This window comes from Mobula birostris, chromosome 25 (genome assembly GCF_030028105.1).
Source record: "Mobula birostris isolate sMobBir1 chromosome 25, sMobBir1.hap1, whole genome shotgun sequence".
NCBI lineage: Eukaryota > Metazoa > Chordata > Chondrichthyes > Myliobatiformes > Myliobatidae > Mobula > Mobula birostris.
Genome location: NC_092394.1, coordinates 59,282,590 through 59,299,354, shown reverse-complemented (window position 1 = coordinate 59,299,354; position 16,765 = coordinate 59,282,590). Strand labels below are relative to the sequence as shown.

The 16,765-nt window shown below is 42.9% G+C and overlaps 2 protein-coding genes across 3 annotated transcripts in view; one reads left to right on the top strand and one right to left on the bottom strand.

Moving 5' to 3' along the window:
- klhl22 (kelch-like family member 22) overlaps nucleotides 1-16,765 on the top strand; it is a 211,770-nt gene that overhangs the window by 171,122 nt on the left and 23,883 nt on the right. Inside the window, exon 7 of one of the 2 annotated variants that reach the window (XM_072243468.1) lies at nucleotides 3,404-6,037. The exons of the other annotated variant lie outside the window; for it this stretch is intronic. Coding sequence (XP_072099569.1) covers nucleotides 3,404-3,517 — 114 coding nt within the window. The 3' untranslated portion in view covers nucleotides 3,518-6,037. Of the gene's footprint in view, nucleotides 1-3,403; nucleotides 6,038-16,765 lie in introns of those variants that run through there. 2 annotated transcript variants of the gene reach the window in all.
- The window catches only part of crkl (v-crk avian sarcoma virus CT10 oncogene homolog-like), a 74,804-nt gene continuing 63,958 nt past the window's right edge, over nucleotides 5,920-16,765 (bottom strand). The window contains exon 2 of the mRNA XM_072243470.1: nucleotides 5,920-9,981. Within this exon, the coding sequence (XP_072099571.1) occupies nucleotides 9,847-9,981 (135 nt within the window). The 3' untranslated portion in view covers nucleotides 5,920-9,846. The remainder of the gene's footprint in view (nucleotides 9,982-16,765) is intronic.

Here is a 16,765-nt window from a genome sequence, read left to right as displayed (position 1 = left end):
GATCTCTGCTGTTTATGATGTATATAAATGACCCGGATGAAAATGTAGATGGGTGGGTAAGTTTGCGGATGATACCAAGATTGGATACCTTTATAAAATCTTCCCTCATTGTCCTACGCTCCAGGGAATAAAGTCCTGAACTATTCAACCTTGCCCTACAACTTAAGTCCCAGCAACATAACACACAGGAGAAAATTTAGATGCTGGAAATCCAGCAACAGACACACAAACTACTGGAAGAACTCTTCATGCTGCCTGGCCTGCTGATTTCCTTCAGGATTTTGAAGGCATTTATATATTTTCTTTCACAAACAAGAGAAAATCTGCAGATGCTGGAAATCCAAGCAACATGCAAAGGTCTTCGGGCCAAAATGTTGACTGTACACTTTCCATAGATGCTGCCTGGCCTGCTGAGTTCCTCCAGCATTTTGTGTGTGTTGCTATTCATTTTCTTTGTATTCTTTCAATCTTATTGATATCTTTCCTGTCAGTAGTGACCAGAACTGCGCACAATACTCCAAATTAGGCCTCAACAACATCTTACACAATTTCAACATTCATGTACTCAATACTTTGGTTTATGAAGGCCAATGTGCGAAAAGGTCTCAAATCCTATTTACTTGTGGTGCCACTTCCAAGAAATCATGGATCTGTGCTCCTAGATCGCTTTCTTGCATTCCACTCCTCAGTGCCCTAACCTTGGTTTGTCCTCCCAAAGTACAACACCTCACACTTGTATGTATTAAATTCCATCTGCCATTTTCCAGATCTCACTGCAAGCTTTTATAGCCTTCCTCATTGCCTATTACACCCTAATTTTAGTGTCGTCTGAAAATTTGATGATCCAGTTTACGACATTATTATCCAGGTTGTTGATAATGACAAACAACTACAGGCCCAGCTGCTATTCTTGCAGCACACCACCACAGTCGCAGGCCTGCAGTCAGGGAGGCAACCATCTACCACCACTCTGGCTTTTCTCGCAAAGCCAATATCATATCCAACCTTGTCAAGGGCCTTCCATGTAGACATCATCCATTGGCTTCATTAAGTTTCCTGCTAACATCTTTGGAAAAACTCTTCAAGACTGGTTTGATATGACCTTTCACGCACAAAACCCCATTGACTATCCCTAATCAGGCCGTCTATCCAAATATACCCAGCTCCTTAGAACATCTTTCAATAATTCGTATCACAAGTTTTCTCAGATCTTCCAAGGTTACTATGAATTTAACATCTACCTCACTTGATCCACAGCAAACCCAGGCTGTGAAGCAACCAAGAAATTAACCAAAGGCTGAGACAATCATGCCAAGAAAGAATTGACTTTATGAACATCAGAGACATTTGCAAAATTTCTGATACAGGGTGTCAATCCAAAATGTTGACAATTCTACCCCACTGGATCCACTGTATTCCTGCAGAGGCAACTCTCTTGCTCCATATTCCAATTGTAAATTCCATTAGCTGTGAAGAAGTTTGGAATGTCCTGTATTCACAAGAAGTGCTAGAGAAATGTAGGTCTTTCTAAGCAGTGATGGTCTGCATACTTGCTTTTCTGAGGTTGGCATGTTCATAGATCAGTTAAAAAGTTAAAGGTGATCGAAGGAAGGGCTTCAACATATCTGTTCTCTGCCTTGATGCTGTGCATCTACTCAATGTGGTCAGGTATCATTGTTTTTATCTAAACTCTGCTAACGTGAAACTAAACCCGATCTGCCTTCATGGTGGGTTAGCAGAGAAGGCAATCAGCTTTGTGTACAAGCTCACTGACCACTTCCTGATTCTGCAGTGAATGCTTTACATAAAGTGTGTTTCACACCTTGAAGGAAAAGGAAGACCAGCTTTCCCAGATGCAGTTCTCATCTAGTGAGTAGATTGACTCCCTGATCACTGCCACAGATAAACTCAAAACAGCTTGCAATTTGAAGACCATCTTGCTGGGTAGGTAATTGTCAGCCATGCTCTGCCAGGTTTTGGCCAGAGTACAGAAAACTTAGCAACATCAGCTGCTAATGATGAGAGATTTCTCAGGGTAGGCCAGGTGGGCCACTGCCTCATCCGTTGGCTTTGTGATGTGGAGTCATTTTGGCCAGTGTTCTTTATCTGGATTAGGTTAGTGTGGCACTGGGTAAAATCTGGTGTAGTCCAGCTAACATCCTTCTCCATCAATGAGAAATCCAGACTGCATTATCAGGTGGGGTCGGGTGATGAGACAGGAATATTGATGTTCGATGTGCCAGTGTATGATGGGCTGTGGAAATAGCAGCATGGCCCAGGCCAAGAGCTTCTGTTTTCTACTGCTTGTTAAGGTTTAATCTCTTGGAATATCACTCCCTCTATGCTGATGACTGCGTGGCTAGGCACACCTCAAAAACCACTTACAAATTTGCTAATAAAGCACTGTTGGTAGAAACTCTGATGGCAATGAGATGTTTAGGAATGAAATAGATCAGCTGGTTAAGTGGTGTCACAATAACAATCTTGCACTCAATATCAGCAAGACCAAAGAATTGATTGTAGACTTCATGAAGGGGAAGTTGGGAGAACACACCAATTTTCATTGAGGGGGTAGCAGTGGAAAGGGTGAGCAGTTTCAAGTTTCTGGAGACGCCAGTGTCTCAAAGGATCTATTCTGGATCCAACATGTTGATGTAATTACACCAAAGGCACACTTGCAACTATACTTCATTGGGAGTTTGATCTGTCACCAAAGACTCTAGCAAATTTCATCAGATGTGGTGACATTCTGACTGGTCGCATCACCATCTGGTAAGGAGCGATCAATGCACAAGATCAGAAAAAGCTTCAGCGTTGTAAACTCTGCCAGCTCTATTATGGATACAAGCTTCTCTACCATCAAGAACATCTTCTAAAGGCAGCATCACTATCTGGGACATACACTGTTGTCATTACTACCATCACGGAGGTAGTATTTGAGCCTGAAGACCCACATTCAACAGTTTCTTCCCCTCAGTCATCAGATTTCTGAATAGTTAATGAACGCCAACTACCTCACTATTCCTCTTTTGCACTACTGATTTATTTTTATTGTAACACAGTATACAAAATTACGAGGGATATAGATAGGGTAAATGCAAACAGGCTTTCCCATTAGAAGCTGTAGTTTAAGGGTGAAAGCTGAAATATTTAAAGAGAATCTGAAAGGGACTTCACTCAAGAGGGTTGTGCAAGTGTAGAGCAAATTACCAGCAGAAATAGATGCAAGTTCAACTGCAACATTTGAGAGAAATTTAGGTAAATATATGAATGAGAGGGGTATGGAGGTGTGGGTAGATTACACTAGATGATAACAAGTCAGCATGCACTAGATAGAATGATAGATCTGTTTTGTGCTGTAGTGTTCTATGACTAGTAATTTGCTATGCCTACACTGTCACAGGAAAGCTGCACCCAGCAAGGACCCCAACCATCCAGACCCTGCTCTCTTCTTGCTGCTGCCATCAGGAACAGTTATTCTCCCGTAACTATCGGTCTCTTGAACCGGAGGCAATAACGCCACTTACTCTTCCCACAGCCGATGGACTCTTCATCTTAGTATTTGCTTATTTATTAATTTCTTCTGTATTTACACAGTTCGTCTTGCTGAGTGCAGTCTTTCATTGACTCAATTGGTTCTTAGATTTACTGTGTAAAATAAATATCAGGGTTGTATATGGTGACATATATGTACTTTGGGTAATAAATTTACTTCGAACACAAATTTCAAGACTTGTCAGTGGCAATAAACCTGTTTCTGATGTTAAAGTCATAGGAGTAAGAGGTTAGAGGGAATGTTTCCCGTGAGAGGTGATGATGGAGGCAGAGAATGTATACAGTATACAACCTGAAATCCTCACTCTTTGGGTTTTTTCCTGTTTTCTGGATGCCTGCAAAGAATAAATGACAAAAACATTAGAACCTGAGCCCCCCTCCCCCTCCCATGCACAAGCACCAGCAAAGCATTAACCTTCCCCCATTTGCACAAGCCACCCCCACCATCCAATCAATTATCTTGATGTTGCGGTGTTTGCGAGCTCAGCAATTAGCTTGCAGATGTTTCACCACCAGTCAAGGTGATAACTGAGCACTGAGGATGTCACCTCAATTGGTGATGAAACATCTGAAAGCTAATTGCCAACTACACAAAGAGGCAATTGTACCCAAGGTCACCAGAGAAGTAGCAGGCAGATTGATAAGGCAGGCGAGTGGTGGGATCAAACTCAAAGAACAAGCTGTAGGAAGACAGGACTCACATGCTCCTGTCTTTATCAACAGTGCCGAGGTTAAAAGCTTCAAGTTCTAGGAGTGAACACCACCCACATTGACACCACAACCAGGAAAGCTCACCAATGCTTCTACTTCTTCAGGATGTTAAATAAATTTGGCATGTTGCCATTGACCCTTATTAATTTTTTTCGAATTGATCAACCACAGAAAGCATTCTATCTGGATGCATCATGGCTTGGTATTGCAACTGCTGGGCTTGCAACCACAGGACATTGCAGAGTCGTGGAAACTGTTCCACAGGCATCATCAGCCCTGCTATAAAATGTGATCATGACAGATCAGAGAGTCTGTCACGATCACATGATCACCCTAACCCAGTCAATGAGCAAGTGAAAGTTGAAGACTCGATACAAACAGCATGCTGCTGGATTAATGTGCCACCATGCCAAAACCTAGCAAGTCAGTCAATGGACACAGGCAAAACCCAACAAGTGTTTCATACGCAGGAGGCAATGAAAGAACTGGGCCTAAACAGGCCCTTCAGTCCACCAAGTCTGAACCAACCATCAACTATCCATTTATATTAATCCCACGTTGCTCTCATGCTACAATTCAAGATTCTACCACTCTCCTCCACACTAGGGGCAATCTCCCAATCAATTTATGGGACATGGGAATGGACCAGAGACAAAATTCACATGGTCAAAGAAGGTGCAAACTCCACAGAGCACTGGAAGTTAGAACAAATCTACGTCACTGTATGTGTGGGGCAGTGGCGCTGCAATCCATGCAACTGTAACTACTATAACAAGCTTAAAATGAAACATCTGTTAGCCATTCACTGGGACCTTGGTCAGCAGATGAATTTTTACCCAAAGATTACCTGGATCCAAGGTCAGGCTGACGACATTGATTATTCTCAGTGTAGCATTGATCCTACACACCCTGCTACTGCCCAGCCCACTGGGACTCTTGTTCCACCTCCCATCTCCATGGCTATACAGGCCCGTCTTTCCATGCAACTTTTCCCAGAGCTCCCTGACACCAGTTCCCCACCACTCAGTGGGGCAGTGCTCCCTGTGACCCACCCAATGACCCCTGTACTGCCGTCCTCAGCCCCAGTCCGCTCCAGGTTCATACCTGCATTCTCAGGTGCACCACCATGACCATCCTGCCTAATATAGGCAAAGAACCAACACAAACTGTCACTCCATTCCATTGAGCCTGCCTCATCCAGCCAGATGGTTGCATCTGTCCATCTGCTCCCCAGTTCGAGCTGATGATCCCCGACCTCCATGCTGGAAAATGAAGCAACAAACAGCCAAAAGAACTCTGTCAGGCAGCAACTGCAGAAATTGGTTGATCTATTGGCTCAGGAATCTGCATCAGGACTGAGTATACAGGGAAGATATCCAGTGTCTAGAGGCAAGAGGGGGAGACAGAGACTGGAAGGTGATGGGTGGCAGCAGATGAGGGGAGAGTATGATGGGCAGACGGGGGAAGACAAGGGGTAGGAATGGTACAGGTGAACGGGGAACCTGGGTGGACTGGCGGGAGTGGATGAGGAACATAAGGTTACCTGAAGTTCATACCATGGGGCCATCTTTTCAAAACCTGCTCAATGCTTATGGAGTTTGACAGAGGTTGCATCGAAACAAGTCTGGATCAGTCAGTAAAACAATTATACAGTTGCAAGAGTTAATCATTTTATTGTGTTTTAAGGCAACAGCCCCAATATCATTTCAGACCATTTGTACTGTTTCCATTTCAGTGTTGAATACACACCCTAAAACTTAATATTTAAATATAACTAAAATGGTCAGTGACTAGGAGACCTGGGTGGTTTGGGGTACTAGTGGTTGTGCTGAGATAGGAATCGCAAACCATGATTGAAACAAAAGATTGCAAGAGATTAAAAAGGAAGAAACAAGTAACCCCCTACTCAAGACCAGACAGCAGCCAGATATCAGATTAACTAGTCACAAGGGTAATGAACAGAAGTAGCTGCTTTCCAGTCAGGAATATATTAAGCATTTGAGGCCCATATTATCCTAGAAGATCTTTTACTGCCCTTTACACTGTTCAGGGTCTCCCTTAATGCATACATAATGTAAAGCAGCCTTCCACACAGTAAATGTAACTAGACCTAAAGGATTACTTAATACTGCTGTTTGGGGAACTTGGGCTTGCCCAAAGCTGGGCTGGAGAATGAGGCAAGTTAATCGGGACATGTCACTTCCAAAAACAAGCAACTGAACCCATAGCTTTGTAGCAAATATGCATCCACCACAGCTCTACAGATAAAAAACAAATAAGCTAAAATTAGCCAGCAACTGACTCATTGCCAATCTGTCAGTGGCGGAAATGTTACACGTCAAAACTACAAGCTGCATCTGCCATGGTATGTTATTTGGAGAAACAGCAGCCTGCGGCTGCAAACAATATTCAAAGAGCAACTCCTGACAGCAAAGCCACAACATTGATCAAATGCTTCTGTCACACCAATAAACTTGAGGTAAGGTGGACTGTAGATCTATTTGAATTGGATTTCACCATTAAACTTTCTTAATAATTAACCAGGACTCCAATTCCCAAGACTGCAATGCTCTAGTGTGTGGAGTTTATACAATTCCCTTTATTGTTTTATATCTCTCCAGTCTGATATCAACAATAGCTGTATTAATAATGCAGGTACAGAATAGTAAAGGGAAATTGTAGATTAATGTAAAGTTTATTTGCTATATACAAACCAGCAACACACTGATCTGCTGGGATACTTCCACAATTGAATTCAGTGAAGAAAACTAAGACACTACATCGTGAACAAAAAGTAAAACATACTCTTAATGTCCCCTGAAAAAAAGGCCAATTTGTAATACTGTTAACTTCTGAAACAAATCAAAAGATTCAAAACTGCCCAGTTAAGGGTATTTTATGGATTTACTGGGGTTGCAAGCAAAGCTTAGTTCTTGGCACTTGCATTTAAAATACAAGATTTATTCAGTCAAAGGTTAGACATGACATGAACTGTTCCTCAGGCAAATGCTCTCCATTCCCAGAAGGTTAAACAAAAGGCATTCAATGGCGCTTCTGGAACACACATCAAAAGCTCTCTACAAAAATAAAAGTGTCACTAACATGCACGTAGACCAGAGGTATTTTGTGATCATCTAAGCATTAAAAACTTCTGCAAGTTTGAAGTGTTGTAAACAAGTTTTATTGGCAACAGATGTAGTGGGAAGGCAAGCAAGTGAAGGTGGGTACATCTGCCCTGCACAGTTTGGTTCAGCTTCAGGCTGCACTCAGTGTTTGACACCTTCCAGAACCAAATACCAGCTTTATTTCCTTCCCATGGCACAAGCCTAATTAAAATATTGTGAACGGACATAAACTAAGCAGGAACAGAAGCGGGTCATGTGCTATCAACTTGTAAAGGGGAAACACTCAGAAACTGGAACCCATTCAGAGAGCTATAAGAACATCACCCATCCTCAATGTATTCCAGGCAACTAGACACAATTTCAGGAGTCCAGTGTAATAACTTGGCAGGCAAGCCAAGGGATCCATAGTGGTTTGATGAAGGAAAAAAAACTAGGCCGAAAATATTACCATCAGCAGATGCATAGAGACATCAAAACATTGAATGATTGTGTTGAACAGTGCACTGGATGAACATTGCTGTTTCATTATGACCCAAGACCTGTTCACACAGCAAGTCCAGAATCACAGCTGGAGGAATATGAAACAGATATTCAAAACATCTTTTTACTGATTCTTGTATTTGCTCAAGTTCTAAAAACCCACTTCTAAACAGACAGGACTGTGATACCTAATCTACTTCAACCTGGTTCCTTCCACAGCTTGAGATTTTTAGGCACTAGGTACGTACTTTGGTTTGATGGTGACATTTCCCCCTCCCCTGCAGCAGAACTACCAAGGCATTTGTTTAATGCTGTGTGAAATATGAACCTGATCAACAATCATGCCCACTTGTCAAACACTATTCAAGGGGCCACAAAACAGATTAAAAAAAAACACCCTATCTGAAGAAAATCCAGTTAGCAACAATTTCTCACCTGCCCATGCATGGCAGCTACCATTTATTCACCCACCACTGCTGAGATATTGGAAACCAATGATCAACTGACCTTCCCAGAGAAGAATCCTTCCCCTCGGAGTCCTGTGGTCGTGGTGGACAATTTCTGTATAATACTCAACAGGTATTATTTGTGTTGGTATTACTGACCAAGCCCAAATGGGCAGCCATTAATAGGTGTGGCAGGGTGACAAGCCTCAGCTTTTAGTGTTGCACTCTAGTTAACAATATTCTCACACAGCTCATTAATTCAGTGCACATGTATTAATGTAGTCTTGAACTTCAAATAAAATCAACTAAAACTGAGGATAGAAGTCAAAGAAAGCTCAGTTTGAGATTGGATTGTTCTGTCAAAGGATAGCTTTGTTTTGAGAGGCTGTGCACTTGCACATTGTGTACGTGAGGAAGTGTGTCAATCAACAAAAATTATACACAACACAGCCACGAAGCAAACTCAACTCCTGCCATCATCACCTGCACTAGATCAGCACTACTGATAGGGCAGTGGGATGCACGTGGTTAATAATGCACTTATTCTTGTCTGACACACATCAGCCATCAAGGTGGTAGACTAAGAAACTTTCACTTTGGAAACTATTTCCAAAACAAAAAGGCACATATTTCCATGGGAATAGTTTCTGCCTGCTTCGTAGGTTTCTAAATTTCCTGAACAACAGACAAGGATGATTGTTAAAAGTGGAACCCTGGCCTTCCTATTCCGAGATACGAACAGCTCCTCATTGAGTGAAACACGAGTCCCCAGGCAAGTCTGCAGAATACCCGCTTTCAAACCCAAAACGTCTTGGTTGATACTGCCCAACTCCACAAAATGTATGTTGACTCCTGCAGGCAACTTTTCTGGATGATTAATTCTGTTGCTGTCTATTCAGAGTGTTTCCCCTTTAAAAGCTTGTTTTACAGGTGTGACAGAATTGTATAACAGACATCCATGATTGTTATCTACAGCTATCTATCTGATTGCATCCAAAAACACTGGTGACTCCTCTACATGTTGTTTGCAGCACAACTGGCTAATATATATATATATGTACGTTGTATTGAAAACGATTGAAAAACATTCTGGTGAGTTCAGATCCTCATTCATTCAGCTGTGACATTGTTCAGGATAATGCAGTATTTAGTCTCAGTCACATCCCTGCATGCCACTATTGATAAAGATAGGAAGGAGGAATATCCATTTGAGTGTTCCAAGTTTTCGGGGCTTGGCCAACTACACACTTATCCCAGTTGACTACAAGTTCCAATCTGAGGCACCGGGACTGACGCTGTTCCTCTCCTCTATTTCCACTGGTTAGTAATGGTGTTGTTTTAATGGGAAATGGGAACAGCTCAGACAGAAACGTTAAATTCCAGCAGCTAAGCAGATACTCAAAAAACCAATCGCTTTTCCATTGCAAAATGATGTGTCCCCCTTTAATCTGGAAGCAATGCACCAAATGTTGATGCTGACTGTGTGATGAACAGGCAGATGGAGGTGACCAAATGTTCAGACCTTCAGGTCACTCATTCTCCTCAGGATTCTGGGGGTCGATGATCTGGACATGAGTGAAGGGGAAGAGTCCTTGCCGACCATTCACTTCACCCTCCCACTGGCCACTGATGTTCATTCTGGTCACTTTGACAATGTCGCCAATCTGTTGGAGAAGAAGACATCACATTTCAGTCTCTGTTAGTCTCATCCATTTCAACGCCAAGAATGGGCAATCGGTAAAAAAGAACAAAAGTTAACCAAGGAGATGGTCTGAATGGTATGAAGACTCCACCATGTATAGTCCACTCTGCCCCCAAACTGATGTACAAATTCCCAATGTCAACTGATTTACAATCAAACCATTGCTTAATGCTGGAGAAGTAGTACTTCCGTGAATAAAATGTTTAACTGAAAACAAAAACAATTTGTTGCATCTCATTCGGAATTCTCCATCAATAGATTATTGCACTGCCCATATCAAGTGTTACCAGAGACCAAGCACCCAACAGGTTTACATTCTAGGTGCTGCTATACCACAATACAGCTTAAAGGGATAAAGCAACAAAAACACATCCCCAATGCCCACCCCTCATCCCTTAAGCCCATACCAATTAAAAGCAGACAAAAGTTTTGGCAATGTGTGGTGGGCATCAGTGAACTACAGTGCTAATCTACCTCTATTGTCTCCTTTACCTGCACACCAAAACCAGTAACAAACTCCAAATTAGTCAAACAGGACCAGCTTCTGATTCGTCAAAATGCAGCAAGAAGCCAGGGAAACAAAACTAAATACATTTGCTATTTAAGTTTGAAGTTTTAATAACACAGCAAGGTGCCCAGACTGAGACAAGGGGAAAATTCTTCAGTCAGGGGGTGGTGAATTTGTGAAATTCAATGTTATAGAGGGCTCTGGAGGACGTCACTGGCAATTTAAGGCAGTGTGTGACAAATTCTTGTCTGGTAAGAGTGTTAAGGGTTACAGGGAGAAGGGAAAAGAATAGGGCTGAGATGGAACAATACATCAGGCGTGGTGTAGACTTGATGGGCTGAATGGCCTATTTCTGCTACATCTTATGTCTTTGAAGTCAATATCAAATACTTGGCACAGCGCAAGTTTATTGTACTCAGTGGTATGTGCCTGGAAAGGTCTGCTGGATGCAGATACGATAGTGGTGCTTAAAAGGCTTTTAGATAGTGTAACCCGCTGTCTGAGGATGTAGATCACATATAATAGTTTAGTATCTTGTTAGACACAAACTTGGTCAAGAGCTTGTTCTTATGTTGTACTGCTCCGTTCCCAGTCTATGATATTAATCCTTAGAGCAGCCAAGTCACAAAACCTGAGGGCAAATATATGTCAAGAGGCTATACTGTATAAGATGAGAGGCATTGATTGTGTGGATAGCAGAGGCTTTTTCCCCGGGCTAACATGAGGGGCCATAGTTTTAAGGTGCTTGGAAGTAGGTACAGAGGGGATGCACTGCCAGCGAAGGTGGTAGAGGTGGATACAATAGGGCCTTTCAAGAGATTCTTAGACAGGTACATGGAGCTTAGGAAAATAGGGGGCTATGAGGTAGGGAAATTCTAGGCAGTTTCTAGAATAGGTTACACGGCACATCGTGGGCCAAGCAGCCTGTAATGTGCTGTAGATTTCAATGATTCTATGAAATAAGTGACTCATCTTTTGATTTTTCTTCATGTCTGACCTTATTCTGAGGCAGTGACCTGGTCTGAGAAATCCTAGTCATCATTCCGGCACACAGCTTGCAAGATTCCATTTGAATTTCAAGTCCTAATCAAATCGGACTTCAAACTGGATTTAAACATTACTAGTAGCCACAAGGATGTGAGAGATAACTACACTCACCAACAGTAAATAAGATCGTAAGCAGCATTGATGGAGATGGATGTTGGGGTGCAAGTACATAGCTCTCTGATGACAACACAAGTATACGGTGATGAACATCATTAGCCGGGGTGCTGATTACCTACAGTTGTAATGCCACTTTTGTAATTCTGATCACACCATGTCTCCTGGATTAGAATGTATTAGACAAGCATGTCAGAGGATGAAGGGTGACCTAATAGTATAGAAAATCATGAGAAGCATAGCTACAAGGTGTGAGGGGAAAAGTTCAACATGGTAGGTATTCAGATTCATTAATGCTGTTGAGGCATTTAGTAGGCACATGAACAGATAGCAAATGGAAGGGCCATGGACAGATAGAGAACTCTTTCTGACTAGCATCATGCATTGAAGGGCCTGTTTCTGCACTGTGCTCTTCAGTATTCAATACCAGAGCAAGCTGCTTTGACACAGTAGTAGCATAAGCAGTGAATCGCTTTTTCATGCTGTAAAAGTGTTCTTCACCCAGCCACAACCTAGACATAGAAATGAAGCTGGTTCACAGTGCGTCCTTGGGACTTGATGCTTATTGCTGGTCACAGCACATACACGGCAGAGTTACAGATGGCATGCTGAGGGAACACCAGGGGGCAGTGCAAGCTGAAGAGCAGTGACTGAGGAAAGCCTCAGTGACTGAGGAACAGCATAGTATCTAGAAACATCGAAAACCTACAGCACAATATAGGCCCTTCGGCCTACGATGCTGTGATGAACATGTGCTTCTTTAGAATTGCCTAAGGTTACCCACAGCCCTCTATTTTTCTGAGCTCCATGTACCTGTCCAGGATGCTCTTAAAAGAACCTATCTTATCTGCCTCCAACACCGTCGCCAGCAGCCCATTCCACACACTCACCACCCTCTACATGAAAAAAAAACTTATCCTGCTATCTCCTGTCTCTACTTCCAGGCACTTTAAAACTGTGCCCCCTCGTGTTAGCCATTTCAGCCCTGGAAAAAGCCTCTGACTATCCACACGATCAATGTCTCTCATCATCTTGTACACCTCTATCAGGTCACCTCTCATCCTTTGTCGCTCCAAGGAGAAAACGCCGAGTTCACTCAACCTATTTTCATAAGGCATGCTCCCCAATCCAGGGAATATCCTTGTAAATCTCCTCTGCACCCTTTCTATGGTTTCCACATCATTCCTGTAAGTGAAGTGATCAGAACTGAACACACTACTCCAAGTGGGGTCTGACCAGGGTTCTATACAGCTGTAACATTGCCTCTGGGCTCTTAAATTCAATCCCACAGTTGATGAAGGCCAATGCACCGTATGCTTTCTTAACCACAGAGTCAACCTGCATAGCAGCTTTGAGTGTCCTATGGACTTGGACCCCAAGATCCCTCTGATCCTCCACATTTCCAAGAGCCTTACCATTAATACTATAATCTGCCATCATATTTGACCTACCAAAATGAACTACCTCACACTTACCTGGGTTGAACTCCATCTGCCACTTCTCAGCCCAGTTTTGCATCCTATCGATGTCCTGCTGTAACCTCTGACAGCCCTTCACACTATCCACAACACCCCCAACCTTTGTGTCATCAGCAAATTTACTAACCCATCCCTCCATTTCCTCATCCAGGTCATTTATAAAAATCAAAAAGAGAAAGTATCCCAAAGGGTCCCTGAGGCATACCACTGGTCACCGACCTCCATGCAGAATATGACCCATCTACAACCACTCTTTGCCTTCTGTGGGCAAGCCAATTCTGGATGCACAAAGCAAGGTCTCCTTGGATCCCATGCCTCCTTACTTTCTCAATAAACCTTGCATAGGGTACCTTATCAAATGCCTTGCTGAAATCCATAGACACTACATCTACTGCTCTACCTTCATCAATGTGTTTAGTCACATCCTCAAAAAATTCCATCAGGCTCATCGGGCACGACCTGCATTTGACGAAGCCATGCTGACTATTCCTAATCATATTATGTATCTCCAAATATTCATAAATCTCGCCTCTCAGGATCTTTTCCATCAACTTACCAACCACCGAGGTAAGACACACTGGTCTATAATTTCCTGGGTTATCTCTACTCCCTTTCTTGAATAAAGGAACAACATCTGCAACTCTCCAATCCTACGTAACCTCTCCCATCCCCATTGATGATGCAAAGATCATTGCCAGAGGCTCAGCAATCTTCTCCCTCGCCTCCCACAGTAGCCTAAGTGCATTTCATCCGATCCCGGAGACTTATTCAACTTAATGCTTTCCAAAAGCTCTAGCACATCCTCTTTCTTAATGTCTATATGCTGAAGTTTTTCAATCTGCTGCAAGTCATCCCTACAATCACCAAGATCCTTTTCCATAGTGAATACTGAAGCAAAGTATTCATTTCTGCTATCTCCACCGGTTCTGTACATACCTTTCCAGTGTCACACTTGATTGGTCCTATTCTCTAACGTCTTATCCTCTTGCTCTTCACATACTTGTAGAAAAGAGTAAGACCTACATCTTCACCCAACCCTTGAATAACATACAAATTTAATATTTCAGTCTGAGTGGTTCCACTTTGCTCACCAGAGAAACTCTCAAGTACAGTAACGCAAAGATGAGCCAGCTGCTCTGAAATGGCAGCCACTGATGGTTTGGGCTACAGCTGAGTACAGGGAAATCAGAATGTTCGACACGTGAAGAGAAACCTGCACCCAGAACCAAATTCGGGTGAATTTCATCTTTACCAGAGCTTTGATACTAGACTGCTAATGCTGATTTCCAGAGTCACCTCCGATTTAACCTCTGAAAGTTAGATCATTTTGTAGAATTACTTGGCAAAATCCAAGCTGAACCCCAGTGGCAAAGCATAGAACTCCATGTATGGAACCAGATTGGTGATGCTGTTTCATCACTCCTCTGCTTTATACTGATACTACTGGCTCGTTTCACCACTTCCCCTCTTTATACTGGCCAACACCCCTCTCAGCTCTCTAGCAGGGTTTCAACCCAAAATGGTCATTATTTCCACGTCCCTCTGCTCAACCAGAGTTCCTCCAGCAGATTGTTTGCTGCCACAAGTTCCAGCAACTGCAGTCTTTTGGGCATCATAATAATAGCAATTAATAGCAATAATAGCAAAAAGGTAACAAGTCCCCTTAACAAACAAAAAGAAAATATCTATGCCCCTTGAACATACAAAAGATGAGCGAGGACATAAACGGTCCCCTCCTCCCCTTCTTACCCCATCCCCAATTTATTTACTCTCTTTCCCTCTCACAATAACTCCTTGCCAGTTCTCCATTTTCCTCTGGTGCTCCTCTCCCCCTTTCTTTCTTCCAAGGCCTTCCGTCCTGATACTCCCCCTTCTCCAGCCTTGCATTCCTTTTGCCAATCAACGTTCCAGCTCCCGGCTTCATCCCTCCCCCTCCTGTCTTCTCCTATCATTTTGGATCTCCCCCTCTCAAATCTCTTACTCTCTCTTTTTCCGCTAGTCCTAACGAAGGGTCTCGACCTGAAATGTCGACTGTACTTCCTATAGATGCTGCCTGGCCTGCTGCGTTCACCAGCATTTTGTGTGTGTAACCCATTTGCCTGTAACACTGCGGTGTTTAGAACAGCAATAAACACAAGATAGCTTATACACACCATACATAGACTGTATGCCCATGAAGTGACGCAAGGCACAGGACTGCCTGGAGACACTGATCAGCCTTACTGCTTGGGGAAAGTAGCTGCTTTGAGTCTGGTGGTTCTGCTGTGGATGCTATGCAACTTCCACCCTGATGGGAGTTCAACAAACAGTCCATAGGCAGTGTAGGTGGGATCTTTCATGATGGCATTGCCCTTTTCTGTAGACATGTTCAAATACATAGTTGCCTGAGAGAGGAAGTGCAGTGGTTGAGGTGCATGGTATACTCCCACTGATTATCAGAGTTGGGATACATCTGGCATCACCACACTAGGGGAATGGAACGGTTATGCTACAGGGTGCACAAATGATTCACAGGGATACTGCCTGGACTGGAGTGAGAAGGACAGACTGGATAGGCTGTTGAGCAAAGCAGGCCGAGGAGCTACCTTAGAGAGGTCTATAAAATCATACAGGGCATAGATATGACAAAAAGTCAGTCTTTTCCCCAAGGGTAGAGGGCATAAGCTTAAGGTAAGAGGGGAAAATATTTCAAAAGGGTCTCTGAGAGGCAAATGTATGGAATGAGCTGCACGTACAATAATGGCATTGAGGGAAACATGGATGGAAAAGTCCAGAGGGATGTAGGCCAAACATGTTCAAAGCAGAACTACTGCTGATAACATCTTCAGCCCAGCATGAAAGAGCTGGACCAAAGAACCGATTTAATTGATGAAAACCTTGGCTGTTAGAGCGCATATCCACCAGCAATGTGAATGGTTGAGTTCAGAGATACAATATTAACTGAAAAGGTGGGATTCAAGCTGAGGATAATTCTTGCTGCTACCGCTGCCCATTAATCTACGTGTGGCTAGGCTTGGATAGTCACAAAAACCATGAGCTACTGTTTCTTGATAACAGGGCAAACACAGCTGATGTCAGGTCCACCTGAACAGTGGGTTTTAGTTTCCATTGCTTCCAAAGCCATTTTTATCCCTTGCAAAAGCAAAAGGTTCTTTGCCATATGACTCACCTGAATAACCATTTACATCAGAAAACTGTACTTAAAACAATCGAATGAACACTGAATAAGTGCCACACATTCTACATTACAAAGACAGCAGTGATGCAAAAGAAAACATAAATATTTTCTGTAGCCCTGAAGTTTCCAAAGATTTGTGCTCTTTAGGAACTGCAGCAATTGCTGTCATACAAGGAGCAGAGTGGTAGTTTTGCAGTGATGAAACAGCCCATTTAGCTTGTTCAGCTACCTGCACTGCATCATGGCTGATATAACCAGGTGCAAAGCAGGTATGTCTCATTCCTTTGCACACTTCCTTTGAAAGACAAAAGGATCTCTCAATAGAAATCTCTTCCTCAAACCCTAAAATTCGCAGGAACATAATAATGATCCAATTTCCTTTGGCTTTTCTGGGAACGAAAAGCTGCATTTGCTTTCACAT